Consider the following 16,740-nt stretch of genomic DNA (forward strand, 5'->3'; position numbering starts at 1 on the left):
AGGATATTATTCAGGAAAACTTTCCTAACCTAGTAAGGCAGGACAATACTCAACTCCAGGTAATACAGAGAACACCACAAAGATACTCCTCAAGTAGAGCAACCGCAAGACACATAATCATTAGATTCATCAGAGTTGAAATAAAGGAGAAAATTCTAAGGGCAGCTAGAAAGGTCAGGTTACCCATAAAGGGAAGCCTATCAGACTCGCAGCAGATCTCTCAGCAGAAACCCTACAAACTAGAAGAGAGTGGGGGTCAATATTCAATATCCTCAAAGAAAAGAATTTTCAACCCAGAATCTCATTTCCAGCCAAACTAAGCTTTATAAATGAAGGAAAAATAAAATTTTTCATGAACAAGCAAGCACTCAGAGATTTCATCACCACCAGGCCTGCTTTACAAGAGCTTCTGAAAGAAGCACTATACACAGAAAGGAACAACCAGTATCAGTCATCCCAAAAACTTACCAAAAGGTAAAGAGTATCTCCATATGAAGAATCTGTATCAACTAATGGGCAAAATAGCCAGCTAGCATTAAACGACAATATTAAACTCACAAATATCAATATTAATCCTAAATTTAAATGGATTAAATGCCCCAATCAAAGACACAGATAGGCAAATTGAATAAAAAGTCAAAACCCATCGGTATGCTGTATCCAGATCCATCTCATAAGCAAGGCAAGGACACATAAAGACTCAAAACAAAGGGTTGGTGGAAGACTTACCAATCAAATGGAGAGCAAAAAAAAAAAAAGCAGGAGTTGTAACTTTCGTCTCTGACAAAATAGACTTTAATAGTAACTAAGACTAAAAGAAACAAAAGAATGACATTACATAATGGTAAAAGGATCAATGCAACAACAGGAGTCAATGATCATAAGTATATATACACCCAGTATAGGAACACCCAGATACATAAAACAAGTTCTTAATGACTTATGAAGATACTTGGACTCCCGCACAATAATAGTGGGAGACTTTGACACCACATTGTTAATATTCGACGGATCAATGAGATAGAAAATTAACAGGGACAATCTGTGATTTGAACTCAGACCTGGAACAAGTAAATTCAGTGAATATTTATAGAAGTCTTCACCACAGGTCCACAGAACATACATTTTTCTCAGTATCACATTACACCTATTTTGAAAGTGACCACATAATTGGAAGTAAATCACTCTTCAGCATTTGCATAGCATTTCACAGACTTAAATGAAATACTGGTTGACTGTTTGTTTGTTATTTTCTTCATTTATTCCTTCCTGTCTCCGCTGTTAAGCACAATTATCGGCATAAAAGAGGTTTCTAATACCTATATTTAGATTGCATTCCAGCCTGGGCAATAGAGCAAGACTCTTGTTCTCTCTCCCCCTTTCTCTTTCTCTTTCTTTCTTTAAAAAAAAAAAAAAAGGATTTACATTTGCTATAAATGTTATAGAAGGAAAAGTTACAAAATGCTATTTTCTGTGCTGTGTTGTACTCTTGAAAGGATTATACCCTGGCTTATTCCATGGTGTTTAGTAACTGAGTTTTTGTTTGAGATCCTAGGTATATGAAAGGGTGTCTTTGAAGGTAGAGGTAGATTTGTTCAAATTTCATGAGGGTTAGCACGAAGACCAATGAGTAAAACTTGCAGAGAGATTGCACCTCAATGGAAAGAAACACATTTTAGCTGGCAAAACTGTTTGCCAAAGACTGAAGAAAAGGGGCTGCTTCACATGGTGGCAGGGACCTCATCAGTGAAGGTGTTCAAGAGAGACTGTAAGATAATCATTTGCTGAAGATGTTTCAAAGGGGGATGACCCTTCAGATTCTTTGTAGTTTCAAAAGTCTATGAATGGCAGTAAATTTTTTAAAGTCTGTAGATATGAAAGGAGATAGAAAGTAGGAAAAAACCACCATAATAACCAGTATATCTTGAGCATTTACTGTGGGACTAGGCACAGTGATAAGTGCTTTACATGCAGTCTTTGTTTTTTTTTTTGAGATGGAGTTTTGCTCTTGTGACCCAGGCTGGAGTGCAATGGTGGCTCACTGCAACCTCTGCCTCCTAAGTTCAAGTGATTCTTCTACCTCAGCCTCCCGAGTAGCTGGGAGTACCAGTGTCCACCACCAAACCTGATTAATTTTTGTACTTTTAGTAGAGATGGGGTTTCACCAGGCTGGTCTTGAACTCCTGACTTCAGGTGATCCCACTGCCTCAGCCTCCCAAAGTGCTGGGATTAAAAGCATGACCCACCATGCCCGACCATGCAGTTTTATTGAATCATCTCAACAATTCTTTGAGGAGGTACTTTTATTATCCACATTTTGTAGATGAGGAAATAGTGACTCACAGAGCTTAAATAAATTGTCCAAGCACACATGGTAAGCGGCATTGCTTATAATTGAACTCACATCTATCTGATGCCACAACTTGTGGTCTTAATCACACTGTACTGCCTCTCTAGTTTCTACTAAGAGAGGATAGCAGAGATCCTGGAGGCACCAGATCAGAACTTGACCTTGTTAAAGAAAGAGCGGCAGTTGACGTTCTTAATAATAAAAGCTTAATGGAACCAAGGTTGGTGATTCAGAGGAAATTAATGAGATTTTGTCAATTTTATTTTAAGCTTAACTTGTCAGAAAATACAGTGTCCAGTGACAAACTGTAGAAATGTTTTTGACAAATTAACTTGACCACAGGTGCCAGATCAGGGAAATGTTAATTTAATAGCCCTAAAGCATTCCAGATTCATTGAAGGTTAAGATCACACTACAAAGCCAAGTCCCTATCTCTGAATGGATTTGTCATAGAATTTTACACAAAATCCATTTATAAATTCAATATTACCATTTTGAATATTTAAAAAAAAAGAGTTCTTTTTGTGAGTCCATAAAGCCAGCATTTTATTAAGATCAAAATGCTACAGTTCTGTTGTTTGAGTTTTGTTTTTGTTTTTTTTTCTCGTGTCCACCCTCTTTATAGCCAATAAAACCTCAATTAGACCAATTTAGGCCAAATTTTTTTTTGAGATTTTTATTCCCGATCAAATGAAGTCCATTAATTATCATTAGAGTAGTGATAATTTGAGACCCCTGTACCAAGTCTGCATACTGTATTATTAAAGACAAGACCAATGGTAGAATATTGCATCGTTTGGTCCTTCTTGAGGAAGTTGGGATAAAGGTACTGGTGGAATAGAACTATAGCCATTCTTTTAAGAGAATGGATCTTTTGAAGGCTGCAAATAACTCTTATCAATTTGCATCATTACATCGTCTGGATACACTGATATATTTATTTCTGCATTAAAATTAGACATAATGATCTGCCTGTGCAGTTGTTACTAATGGAATAATGTTGCCTGCTTTTTGTCTCTTTAATTGCAGAAGCTAAGCTGTCTATCCTTTCTCTGTTTCTTTTCCTTGGCAGAGAAACTAAACACTTAGCAGCAATTTAGATCTGATATTCAATTTATTATTGGAAAACCTTGATATTAAATAGCAGTGCTAGCTGAGGCTTTCATCCATAAGACTTAATTCAGCTAATTCATTTGATATGGATATTTCTTTTTTTCTTTTGGAGACAGGTTTTGCTCTGTTTCCCAGGCCAAAGGGCAGGGGCTCAATCATAGCTCACTGCAGCCTCAATCTCCCAGCCTCAACTGAACCTCTCACCTCAGCCTCCTGAGTAGCTGAGACTACAGACATGTGCCACTACGCCACGCTTCTTTTTTTAAGTAGAAATGGAGTCTTGATATGTTGCTGGTCTCAAACTCCTGGCCTCAAGTGATCCTCCCTCCTTGGCCTCCCAAAGTGCTGGGATTACAGATGTGAGCACCATACCTGGCCTGGATATTTCTTCTTCTTCTTTTTTTTAAAGACATATTTATTCAGCGTCATGATCAGACTATTACATTTAGCAATCAACAGCATAGGTGCAAAAAAATAAAAAAAAACTACATTAAAACCGTTTGTTGGAATGCTTTACACTTTCCACAGAACAGAAACTAAAATAACCTGTTATACAATTAATCACAAATACAGTCCTCCAGTTTTTTGCCCATACACATGAGTATTTGTCTTTTTGTTTTGTTTTGTTTTGTTTTAAAGTTTTATTTGCTTACAAAAGAAAATGAAAATAGGTTTGCAAAAACTTATCTGCATGTACAAAGTAATCCCTGTATATAAGGAGAGGCAACCCTGGAATGCACTGCTGGATAAATTGTTCATCAAAATTGTATCTCTTACATCAGAGCTGGTGGAAAGTCATTATTTCACGTGAGTTAAAACCACTGAAAAACTAAATCTATTTTTAAAACTACCAAATTCAGAAAGGTTACATCCAAATGCTTATTTTTGGATACCTGTGAAACCAGTTACCAAGTGATCTCAGAGTTGGACAGATCAATTAAACAAGAGATAGTTTCTCCAATAATGTTCCTTTTTTTTTTTTTTTTTTTTTAAATCAGCATGGTTATTCCTACAGGAAGTAGGAGTAAATGGTATCATCTCTGAACCTCTTTGAATTACTTTTCCTGCTGGGGCCATATTTCCTTCAAACACAATTGTATCTATTCATTTTAGAACTTGAGAGAGAAGATTCCAGAGTTCAATTTGTTTTTCCCAATTCCTCTTTGAGCATTCTTCTCTGGAAAAACAAATTATCTGACATACCATTAAAACACCAAAAGGAAATCACTTCTACCAAGTAATAGATTAAGGGGACTTTTTAAAAATATATATTTTTTGTTAATATTAACAACAATAATATTAACATTATCCAAGGAGGAGATTTAGGCTGCTGAAGTGAGCCCCCCCAAAGTAGCATACAAACCACATAACAATATTTTCTCAAACAAGGTTCCTTAAGAGTTCTTGCAGTTGGTCTTCAAATTTCCTCTGAGGCTATCAGACTCCAGGGCCCCACAGTTCCATAGCTTCCAGCTCATCTTGGACAGGGGTGAACTCAGGCTGATCTGGATGGGGAGCTCCTACACCGTAGGCAGCACATGACGGGGGATCACAATATCCAGGCTGGCCAGAAGGACCTTGGGGTGTTTGTCTAAATCATGTCTTCTTTGTAGCAGCTAGGCCCTGCCACCACTGTGCTTGACTGAGTTTACAAATCTGTTGTAAGCTGTAGCTTCCCTGTCAGTTCTCTTGTTCTCCTGTCCTGTTAAGCTTTGTTTGCTGGCAGTAATTAAAATTTTCTGCCCCTGCCGTAGCTACTGCTGCTACTGGAACCACCATAGCGGCCAGAGCTTCTGCCTCCAAAGTTTCCTCCCTTCATGGGTCCAAAATTTGAAGACTGATTGTTCTAATTGCCAAAATCGTTGTAGCTTCTACCACTTCCAAAACTTCTTCCATCACCTGCAAAATTGCTTCCATCATTACCAAATCCATTATAGCCATCTCCACTACCACCATATCCACCATTACCATGGCTGCCACCAAAGCCACCATGACCACTGAAGTTTCCTCCATGACCAAAGTTGTCATTCCTACCGAAACCATCTCCATGATCAGCACCAAAGTTTCCTAAGCCACTTCACCCTCTTTGGCTGGTTGAAGCACTAGTCATCTCTTGCTTTACAGGGCTTTCCTAACTTCACAGCCGTGGCCATTCGCAGTATGGCATTTCTGAATGACAGTCTTATCCACGGAGTTATGGTCATCAAAGATTACAAAGGCAAAGCCCCTTTTCTTGCCATTGCTTTGGTCAGTCATGATTTCAGTCACTTCAGTTTTTCCATACTGTTCAAAATAATCTCGCAGGTGATGTTCTTCAGTGCCTTCTTTAATGCTACCAACAAATATCTTTTTCACAGTTAAGCAGGCACTGGGTCTTTCAGAATCTCCTCTTGAGACAGCTCTCTTTGGTTCCACAACTCTCCATCCACCTTGTGTGGCCTTGCATTCGTGGCTGCATCCACCTCCTCTGCAGTGGCATAGGTGACAAACCCACAACCCCTGGAGTGCTTGGTGTTTAAATCTCTTATTACTGGCCGGGCGCGGTGGCTCAAACCTGTAATCCCAGCACTTTGAGAGGCCGAGGCAGGTGGATCACGAGGTCGAGAGATCGAGACCATCCTGGTCAACATGGTGAAACCCCGTCTCTACTAATACAAAAAACTAGCTGGGCATGGTGGCGCGTGCCTGTAATCCCAGCTACTCAGGAGGCTGAGGCAGGAGAATTGCCTGAACCCAGGAGGCGGAGGTTGCAGTAAGCCGAGATCGCACCATTGCACTCCAGCCTGGGTAACAAGAGCGAAACTCCGTCTCAAAAAAAAAAAAAAAAAAAAAAAAAAATCCCTTATTACTACACAGTCTGGGAGTATTCTCCGTTGCTCGGAATTGTTCCTGAGGCTCTCACCAGTTGTTTCAAAGCTCAACCCTCCAATGAAGAGCTTCCTCAGCTGTTTAGGCTCTTCGTGAGACTCTGACTTAGACATGACGGCAGAGAGAAAAGAGACTTTAACGATGCTTCCTCATCATCATCCACAGCAGAAAGGAGTAAGCTGACCCCGAACATATCTCAGTGTTTCTTAATTTAAGATTATTTTGAATTGAATCCCATCTGTATTCTTCCTGCTTCCCCTATTTTGGGAACTATCAGATATATGATTTTGAAATTAATTTTATGGTAAGCAGCTAATATATATTATTTTAATTAATGGGAACAGCTAAGAAAAAGCTGGTCTAGATAATGTTTTAATTCATCAGCATGTTCAAATATATATATTTCAATTGGATGTCTGTTTACATTCTGTGTATTAGAAGTTATTTTAGATTTTTCCCATTTTATGAGCTAATTATTAATTGGATAACCTTTGGTTCATAATATTGATATTTCGTAATTGGCCTAGAGACACTTTTTAAAAGACTCAGCTTTTCCAGTTTATATCACAAGTTACAAAACAGTCATACTCTTTGACCTAGTAATCTACTTCTAGGAATATGTGCACAAACATTTATAGAGGAAAATGTTTATGAGATTATTTATAATAATGGAATATTTTGAATAACTTCCATTTCTAGCAATGGGAGAATGGGTGGCACCACCGTATGCTCCTCAGGAGTTGCATTTGTGCTGAGAAAGTTTTGCTGTAGAAGTACTTTCCTTTTTGTTCTCAAACCTGCCTTAGGGAGGAGCTGCTCTAGAGAATGTTGTTCAACTTCAAATTGTTAGCTGATTGTGAATTTATTACCTTTTCTTTTTCTTTGATACGGATTACTTAACCTGCCACAGTAAGGTTTCTGAGTTATATTTTCTTTCTTTCTTTTTTTTTTTGAGACAGTCTAACTCTGTCACCCAGGTTGGAGTGCAGTGGCATGATCTCAGCTCACTACAACCTCTTCCTCCTGGGTTCAGGTGATTCTCGTGCCTCAGCCTCTGGGGTAGCTGGGACTACAAACACATGCCACCATGTCTGGCTAATTTTTGTATTTTTAGTGTATTTAGTATTTTTGTATTTCACCATGTTGGCCAGGCTGGTCTGGAACTCCTGACCTCAGATGATCTGCCCGCCTTGGCCTCTCAAAGTGCTGGGATTATAGGTCTGAGCCACCATGCCTGGCCCAGAGTTATATTTTTTTGTCTTTTCTTTCTTTTTTATTTGAGTTATATTTCAACTTACTTTTTCCAACAGCTTGCCACAGCACCCGGCACATCGTATGTTTTTAATGATGCTTACTTGATGCCTTAACATAGGCTACATTTTCAAAATTGATCTTCTCTTTGCATCACCTAAAACTTTTAAGTCCTGAATGAGTTACTCTTGTTCTTTTTACCTCCTTTTTAGTTTATAATTATAGTATTTATAATTTTGTTTCTAATTATAAAAGTAATACATGTCTATTATAGAAAATACAGAAAACTATAAGCCAGAAAATTAAAATCACGAATAATCCCATGTGTCAGAGGGAACTCCTGCTCACCTTTTGGTGTATTGGTATAGTAGGTAAATTCTCTTGGGTAAGGTTCTGTTGGATGGAAGGGTACATTTTTGTATCTAAGAGGCCTTCACTAACCCCCTTTTAGGGGTTGCTTTAGGGCTTTCTTGACAGATTGGACTTTTCCCTTCTTTAAGCTTTTGCGACATTGCACAGTGAGACCTTCAGCAGCATAGTTCAGTGAGGGTCTGGTCTGCGTTGTGTATCGCTGGGCTGTGTCTTCAGAGCCTAGCACGATGTTTCAGCCAGTGTTTGTCGAATGCATGAGGGAATGAGAAACACAAAGCTAAGACAGTTTCCCCTTTCTCTGTGTTGCCCCCTTCCCTGTGCTCTAAATATGCCTCCACTTCCCCAGTCCTGTATGGTGGAATACGTAAATTACCATGCAGTAAAACTGTATGATAGGATTTTTGTTTATTGCTAGTTGCTTTTTCATATTTAGACATCTTTGGAATATTGCTTGCCTTGATGTGTGATGAATACTTTTAATCCTTCGGTCACCTTTTTTTTTTCAATATAAGTTAATTACTTTCTATTATGTTGATGGATTGTTTTATGTTTTAGATGATTCCCTCTAAATATTGCAACATAGGGACTATTAGATAGAGCTAACTGCTACCACCTTGAGCTTTTTCAGAAGAGAGTCTCCATATTAAAAAATATGTAATTTCAGTGTACAAGGCACTTTTTCTTATCCGTGCCTCAAGATGGAATTAGAAAATTAAAAAGATAAAGTGCTTCATTCATTTAATAAGTATCTCTCATATTTATTGATAGTTTTTGCCCTACTTTGCATTTTACTATGGAATAGAGGATAGTAAAGAGTACTCTACTCTGTAGAGTAAATAGAGGAGAGTATTCTCTGGTACTCACAGCAGTACCATATAACTATCTGTCCTCATTTTCTAAACAGTGGTGACTGCGCTTCAGTCAACTGACAGTGGCAGAGTTCTTTGGAGTCTCCATCTAACTGCTCTCCTCGAGCAGCTCCTCAGGCAAAGCTTTCCTCAGGTTTGTGGGGAAAAGAAGAGGGAGATGATTTTCAAACCTTGAAGAGTAGGAATTGATTATGTTTAGATTAAGTCCAGGCAAAGAAGGTATTGGTGTTTACAGTAGGGCCTTTGGAGTCAGGCTGATATGAGGTTTGAGTCTTGGCTCTTTTACCTTGGCTACTGGATGTTGAACAGATGACTGCAGCCTTGTAAGCCTTGGTTTTCTTGGCTATAATATAAAGGTTATGTCGGGTTGTGGCCATTTGCCTGTAATCCCAGCAATTTGGGAGGCCAAGGCAGGCGGATCACTTGAGGTCAGGAGTTTGAGACCAGCCTGGCCAACATGGCAAAACCTTGTCTCTACTACAAATACGAAAATTAGCTGGATGTGCTAGCACGTGCCTGCAGTCTCAGCTACTTGGGTGGCTGAGGCACAAGAATAGCTTGAACCTGTGAGGTTAAGATTACATTGAGCTGAGATTGTGCCACTGCAGTCCAGCCTGGGCGACAAAGCGAGGCTCTTAGAGTTACTGTATGAATTAAATAATATAATTAGGCAAACATTTAGCAGAGTTTACTTAACAGCTCTCAGTAAATGCTAGCTTTTTTTTTTTTTTTTTTTTTTTGAGATGGAGTTTCACTCTTGTTGCTCAGGCTAAAGTGCAGTGGTGCAATCTCAGCTCACTGCAGCCTCTGCCTCCCAGGTCCAAGCAATTCTCCTGCCTCAGCCTCCTCAGTAGCTGGGATTACAGGTGCCCGCCACCACACCCAGTGAATTTTGGTATTTTCAGTAGAGACAGGGTTTTGCCATGTTGGCCGGGCTGGTCTCGAACTCCTGACCTCAGGTGATCCTCCTACCTCGGCCTTTCAAAGTGCTGGAATTACAGGTGTGAGCCACAGCGCCTGGCCTAAATGCTACCTCTTGTTACAATCATCAGTGTTATTATTAGGGCTCCTGCAGCACCCGTTTTTGGCCTCATGTGACCTTGTAGTAGGCTTGAGTAATAGAAATGGGTCTAATTTCAACACAGAGGTCCTTTGTGGCATACTGCTCTACATTTCTAAAGCACTTTACAGTTTATGAAACACATTCACATTTGTCATCTCGTTCAGTCTTCATGTCTCGAGATATTGCGATCACTATAGCTTCTTAATTCTAGTGCTTCAGGAGGAAGGGGAATAAACAGAAGTAAAAAGAGAGAGCAATGACAAGCAACTGATCTGGGTCTGAAAAGGATGGTAATATGAGGGCTATCAATCTGCTCCAGAAAGGTTGCCACTGTTTTCATTGTAACCCTTTGCCTGCCCGACAAGGCAAAACACTTGTTATTTAGTGAAGTCTTTCTTAGCCATTGAAATTATTATTTCAGAGCTGAAAATCATGCAGGGGTATGTGTGCATGCCCACATGTGTTTGCATATGAGAGAGAGAAGGTGCAAGAGAGAGAGCGAGTGTGGATGCATGCATTATGTAGAATTACTTTTTTACTAGTTGCTTTATAACATACAGATGAGGCTCGGGGGAGAAAAACCAGGCATTCTAATGATGGATGCTAGGTTATATGCAAAATGGAATTACTCTAGAAATGTTTTTTAAGCTAACTTTATGTATTTCCTTACCTTGTACTGACCTTTTTCACCTCAAAATGATAGAATTATAGAGAGTTAAAGATGGAACCAAATGATTGCACAAGACCCTCCACTTTCATCTATGACCAGGAAACCGACCCATAGAGGAAGGGCAAGAGGGATGGAGAAGACTAACATTTACTCAGTTCCTACCATGTGTCCTGGCAGGCACTTGAGTCATTCATACATTCATTCTGTAGTTCAACAGATTTTTTCCCCCAGGATTTTCTATGTGCCAGGCACAGGGCCAGGCATTATGTATGCAACAGTAAATAAAGCAGCCATTAACATTGCTCTCGTGGAAATTCAGAGGAAACTTCATGGCGAAAGCATACACTGAAGATGTACATAAATAAATAATCTCAATTGTTAAGCACTCTGAAGGAAATGAACAGGACATGTGTGATAGAATAACTGAAAGGAGTGTTAACAATGAAGGTTTCTTTGAGGAGGATTCTCACAAGGGTCTTATGATGGGTAGGTCCTACCATTATCCTCATTTTACGTCTGAGGAAACAGAAGCACAGAGGTTAAGTAACCTGCCCAGGGCACACATTAGAGGATGAGGAGTCACACATGCAAAGCCCATGAACAGAGTCTCTCAAGATACGGTGAACAGCACCTGCCAAGCTCTAGGAAGTGGGAAATGCAAGCAGGGTACACACAGGCACACATGCAGGTATCTTGAGGGCTCTTCCAGACGGCTGGTGTAGCCAAAGTCTGACGAGCAGGTGGGGGAGTGCAGTGGATGATGTTAAAGAGGTAGACAGGGCCAGATCACGCAGTGCTTTGTTGGATGTTGCAGGGAGTTTGGATTTTGTTCAGTGTTTGGGAGCCACTCATCAAAGGAATTTAAACAGGATATAGTATGATCAAATCTGAGTTTAAAAAACAGATCTAACTCATGTGTAGAGAACAAATTGGATAAAACAAGAGTACTATAGGACAATTTGGAACCTGTTACAGTAATTCATGTGAGACCTGATGGTGATTTTGGTGGCAGTGGAGAGGGAAAGAAGTGAGATGGTTTTGAAATATGTATTTTCACTTTTTTTCTTAAGATAAAACACATGAAATTTGTCATTTTAGCCATTTTAAAGTGTGTAGTTCTGTGGTATTTAACATATTTACAATGTTATGAACTGTTATTACCAACTTCAGAACATTTCCATCACCCCCAAAAGAAACCTCATATCTCCCAGTTTCCCACCCCTGCCATCTTCTGCCAACAACTAATCTACTTTGTGCCTCTATGGATTTGCCTGTTCTGAACATTTCATATAAATGGGTTCATACAGTAGTGTCCTTTCATGTCTGGTTTCTTTCTCTTAACATAGAGTTTTCATAGTACATCCATGTTGTGTGATCAGTACTTCATTCTTTCTCATGGCTGAATAATATTCTATTGTAAGGATTTTGTTTATCCATTCATTAGTTAATGGACATTTGGGTGGTTTTTATTCTTTGGCTATTAGAAATAATGCTGCTGTGAACATTTGTCCAAGTTTTAATGTGAACATATAGTTTTAGTTCTCAGGAGTATATACCTAGGAATGGAATTGCTTGATCATATGGTAACTCTGTGTTTCATTTTTGAGAAACTGCCAAACATTTTCACAATGACTGCATCATTTACATTCCCACTTGTAGTGTATGAGGATTCCAGTTCCTCCATATCCTCACAAACCCTTGCTATTTTCAGGGTTCTTTGGGTTATTGTTTCATGTTTTTGCTTTTTTAAAATTATAGCCACCATAGTGGGTAAGAAGTAATTTACATTATGGTTAATGATATGGAACAGTTTCATGTTTTTATTGGTCATTTGTGTATCTTCTTTGGAGAAATGTCTGTTTAAATCTTAAAAAAAAATTTTTTGTCATCTTGTTGAATTGTAAGACTTCTTAACATATTCTGGATAGTAGACCCTTGCCAGATACATGATTTGTTAATATTTTCTCCCATTCTTTTGATTATCTTTTTACTATCTTGATAGTATCCTTTAGGCACAAAAGTGTTTTTTTGTTTGTTTTTTGGTTTGAGACAGAGTCTCGCTCAGTTGCTCAGGCTGGAGTGCAGTGGTATGATGTCAGCTCACTGCAACCTCTGCTTCCTAGGTTCAAGCCATTCTTCTGCCTTGGCCTCCCCAGTAGCTGGCATTACAGGTGCTCACCACCACACCCAGCTAATTTTTGTATTTTTAGTAGAGACGGAGTTTCACCATGTTGGCCAGGTTGGTCTCGACCTCCTGACCTCAAGTGATCTGCCTGCCTTGGCCTCCCAAAGTGCTAGGATTACAGGCATGAGCCACCACGCCCGGTCTAGGCACAAAGGTTTTTAATTTTAATGAAGTTCAATTTATTTCTTTTGTTGTTTATGTCATATTAAAGAAATTATTGCCCAATCCAAAGTTGTGAAGATTTACACCTGTTTCCTTTTATGAATGTTATAGTTTTGCCTCTTACATCTAGATCTTTGATATGTGTTGAATTAATATTTGTATATGGTATGAGGCAGAAGTCCAAATTCATTACTTTGCATGTGGCTATTCATTTGTCTCAACATCAATTGTTGAAAAGACTATACTTTACCCATTGAAATGTATTTTTGCAGTAGAGACATTAGAACTTCCTAATAGAGTAGATAGGCAGTAGGAGGGGTATGAGGGAAGAAGAAGCATCAAGACTGTTGAGATGAACAGCTGGCTTAGTGATGGCAGCACGTATTATTAAAATAAGGGGGGGGCTGTCGTTTTCACTTGGGATAGGAAGGAGTGAGGGACAATCAAGTGTTCCAATTTGAACTCGTTTTCTGTGACACTTTTCTGTATACTCTGTATAGTGAACATATTGCGTGGGTGGGAAAGAAGACTGAGCCAGCGTGCAAGCCTTCTGTGAGGGAGGGGAATGGCCAGAAGGTTGGCGGATAACAGAAACAAAAAAGAAGCGGGAGAGGATGGTGTCGTTGGATGGCCTGGGCCTCAAAAGAACAAGGAGTTTTTCATGAAAGAGGAAGTACTAGTTCGGAAGTGTTAGTGGGGACAAGGATGCCTACTCTTGCATGCCTTGATGATGTGGGGGTTATAAAAAAAAATCAAAGCAGTCCTCTTTTAACAGGACAGCAGAGGAGACAGTATCCTCAACAGCAAGTTCTGTGAAGTCCAAGCAGTAGAGGAAATGGTTTTAATTTTTTTTTTTTTTTTTTGAGATGGAGTCTTGCTTTTGTTACCCAGGCTGGAGTGCAGTGGCGTGATGTCAGCTCACTGCAACCTCCATTTCCTGGGTTCAAGTGATTCTCCTGCCTCAGCCTCCTGAGTAGCTAGGACTACGGCTTGTGCTACCACGCCCGGCTAATTTTTTGTATTTTTAGTAGAGACGGGGTTTCACCATGTTAGCCAGGGTGGTCTTGATCTCCTGAACTCATGATCCGCCCGCCTTGGCCTCCCAAAGTGCTGGGATTTCAGGTGCAAGCCACCGCGCCTGGCCTGATTAGGAAATAGTTTTAAAAAGCAGCTGAGGATTTATGGGTGTTTGCTGATTAGTGCCGGAGCTCTTGAGGGCAGAGTGGAAGACTCAGGAGGGAGAGTGGTAGGTGTGTGGGAGGGATTGGGACTGTATCCAGCAGTGTGGGGATGGTGGTTAGGGCCATCATGGAGGACCAAAGGGCCCTTGAACCTGTGCGGTATTGAAGTAAACAGATATACTGCGCAGTGGAACTAGCCCGCATAGTCTCTGAGAAGCAAGCACTTGTTTCAGTGCCACTGGCCTAAATCCTTCCTGGGAGAATATGGCAGCTTCCCAGGCAGCTCACCTCACTGTCTCAAGGTGGGACATAGCAGTTTCCAGTGAGGGCACCTAGTGCTATGGTCTACGGACACACTGAATTAGTAGCAAAGCCAGCCGCCTAACACCAAACATCACCTCTGCTCACCACTCTTACTTGTTCCTCTTAGTTGTAGTGCTCATTTAACTTCTTGCTGGCAGATCCTGATAATTAGTTTGTTAGAAAATGAAAATTTAAGGAAAAATAATCCTTGAAACTAGACAGTGTTTCCACTTTGGGACCATTCCAGGCTCACAGCAGGTCTGTACAGAAAGGATGCAAAGTGGCTGTGCTGTCCACAGGTCTGGAGAGCAGTCGGGTCTGTATAACTGTGGCATTGTGCTTTGCTCTTATGCATGTGCTCTGTCCACAGGGTCATGTAGGTACAACGGCAACCAAGAAGATCGATGTCTACCTCCCTCTGCACTCGAGCCAGGACAGACTGCTGCCAATGACCGTGGTGACAATGGCCAGCGCCAGGGTGCAGGACCTGATCGGGCTCATTTGCTGGCAGTATACAAGCGAAGGACGGGAGCCGAAGCTCAAGTAATCCTTTCTCTTTTTGGCTGCTCTAGTTTCTGGTGGTCTCTTGGCCACCCAAGGTGTCTTCTAGGATGGTCAGTCTTTCTAGGCATTGGCCTGGAACCACACCTCTGCGCTGATGCAGCTCTGGGTGCTCACCAGGTCTCACGCCTGTGCATCTCAGAGAATCAGCTTGCAAAATAGACTTAGAAGTTTGTGAATTCCAGACGTGACAACATGGATTTTTAACAATTTCCAAACCTTTTTATGATCCCTGCTAATAAAAGCACCCTGGAAGGGAAAGGACGGGGATTGATGTTTGTTGAACACCAACCATGCATTGGGCACTGGGCTGGGCACTTCATAGCCGGTGTCTGGAATCTTGTTTGGTCCTCCCAGCATCCTGAGAGGCGAGGGTAATGATCCTCATTCTGCAGAGGTGGAAGCTCAGGTTCAGAGTTGTTATTGGCTGAAGGTTACACAGTGAGAGACAGCAGAGTCAGGATTTGATTCCAGGTCTGTTTGATGCCAAGGTTTTTGCATTATTTCCTTCTGCCTCCTATAGAACCTTTGGTCTGAATTTTAGTTTTCTTTATCAGTTAATGGCTCAATTTTTCTCCCAGTCACTAGGTTCTGTTCTTCATTAAGTAATTTTATTTAAAATGTGCTTGAAAATAGGTTCTCTGTGCCTCTGCATTATAATTTGAACTTTAAAGTGCTTTGCTGAATTCCCTCTCCCCTACTTGCATTTTTTATCTGACAGGCATCCTCTTCTAATTTTACATGCTCTTTCCAGCAGTAGGGTTTAGAACACAGCAAAATGTAGTAGATGCCTTCATTTTAAAAATGACTCTCAGCTGTGTGGGGGCTCACACCTGTAATCCCAGCACTTTGGAAGGCCGAGGTGGGCAGATCACCTGAGGTCAGGAGTTTGAGACCAGCCTGGCCAACATGGTGAAACCCTTTCTCTACTAAAAACAGAAAAATTAACCAGGCATGGTGGCAGTCATCTCTAATCCCAGCTACTTGAGAGGCTGAGGCAGGAGAATCACTTGAACCGAGAGGCAGAGGTTGCAGTGAGCTGAGATGGTGCCACTGCACTCCAGCTGGGTCGATAGAGCGAGACTCCATTTCAAAAAATAGGATTTTCATGGAGATGTCCTCTTCCCATCTCACATTTTGAGAGTTAGCATGATCCAGCCAGCACTTCTTTGTTTTTATTTTTCTTTAGGTTTACTAAATTTCTTTAGGTAAATTAAATATGGCACATAAAATCATTTTTTCAAATTCTTATTGACATTGCCCTCCACTTTGCTTGAATACGTTGTAGACACAAAGCTCTGGTAGCAGTAGAAAGCCTTTCACCAAGATGCCACCTAGGCTTAGAAAATGGTTCAGCCAGCGCCACTTCTGAGGGGTGAGCTGTGATGGCCTCCCTTTTTTCCATGAAGTGGGAACAAGGAAACAGGAGAAGGAGTCACAGAACTAGTGACTTTATAGATGTTGTCTGATTTAATTCTTAAAACATCACTTAGGTCTGACACTGAAATCAAGAGAGGAACTTGGCCAGGGTTACACAGCTAGTAAGTAACAGAGATAGGATTTGAACATACATTTTATAGATGAGGAAACTAAACTTAGAGAAGCTAAGTAGCTTTCTTAAGTCACACAGTAAGTGGTAGAATTAGGATTTAAACCCAACAATTTCTGACTCCAGAGCTCCATCTCTTCACTATTACATTATCCTCTCCACCATGGAATGCTGTTATAGGTGAAATGAAAAAATATTTATTGAGTTTGTACTTATTGCAGGCACTGTGCTAGATCTGGAAAT

The 16,740-nt window shown here is 40.4% G+C and overlaps 1 protein-coding gene across 4 annotated transcripts in view; it reads left to right on the plus strand.

Moving 5' to 3' along the window:
• Positions 1-16,740, plus strand: part of MAPKAP1 (MAPK associated protein 1) — a 273,338-nt gene that overhangs the window by 110,801 nt on the left and 145,797 nt on the right. For all 4 annotated transcript variants that reach the window (XM_064377972.1, XM_012458134.2, XM_064377978.1 and 1 more), the window contains exon 5: positions 14,758-14,930. In XM_064377972.1, coding sequence (XP_064234042.1) covers positions 14,758-14,930 — 173 coding nt within the window. The remainder of the gene's footprint in view (positions 1-14,757; positions 14,931-16,740) is intronic.

Source organism: Aotus nancymaae, unplaced genomic scaffold (genome assembly GCF_030222135.1).
Source record: "Aotus nancymaae isolate 86718 unplaced genomic scaffold, 86718_ANA_hifiasm-v0.15.2.pri h1tg000003l, whole genome shotgun sequence".
Classification (NCBI taxonomy): Eukaryota; Metazoa; Chordata; class Mammalia; order Primates; family Aotidae; genus Aotus; species Aotus nancymaae.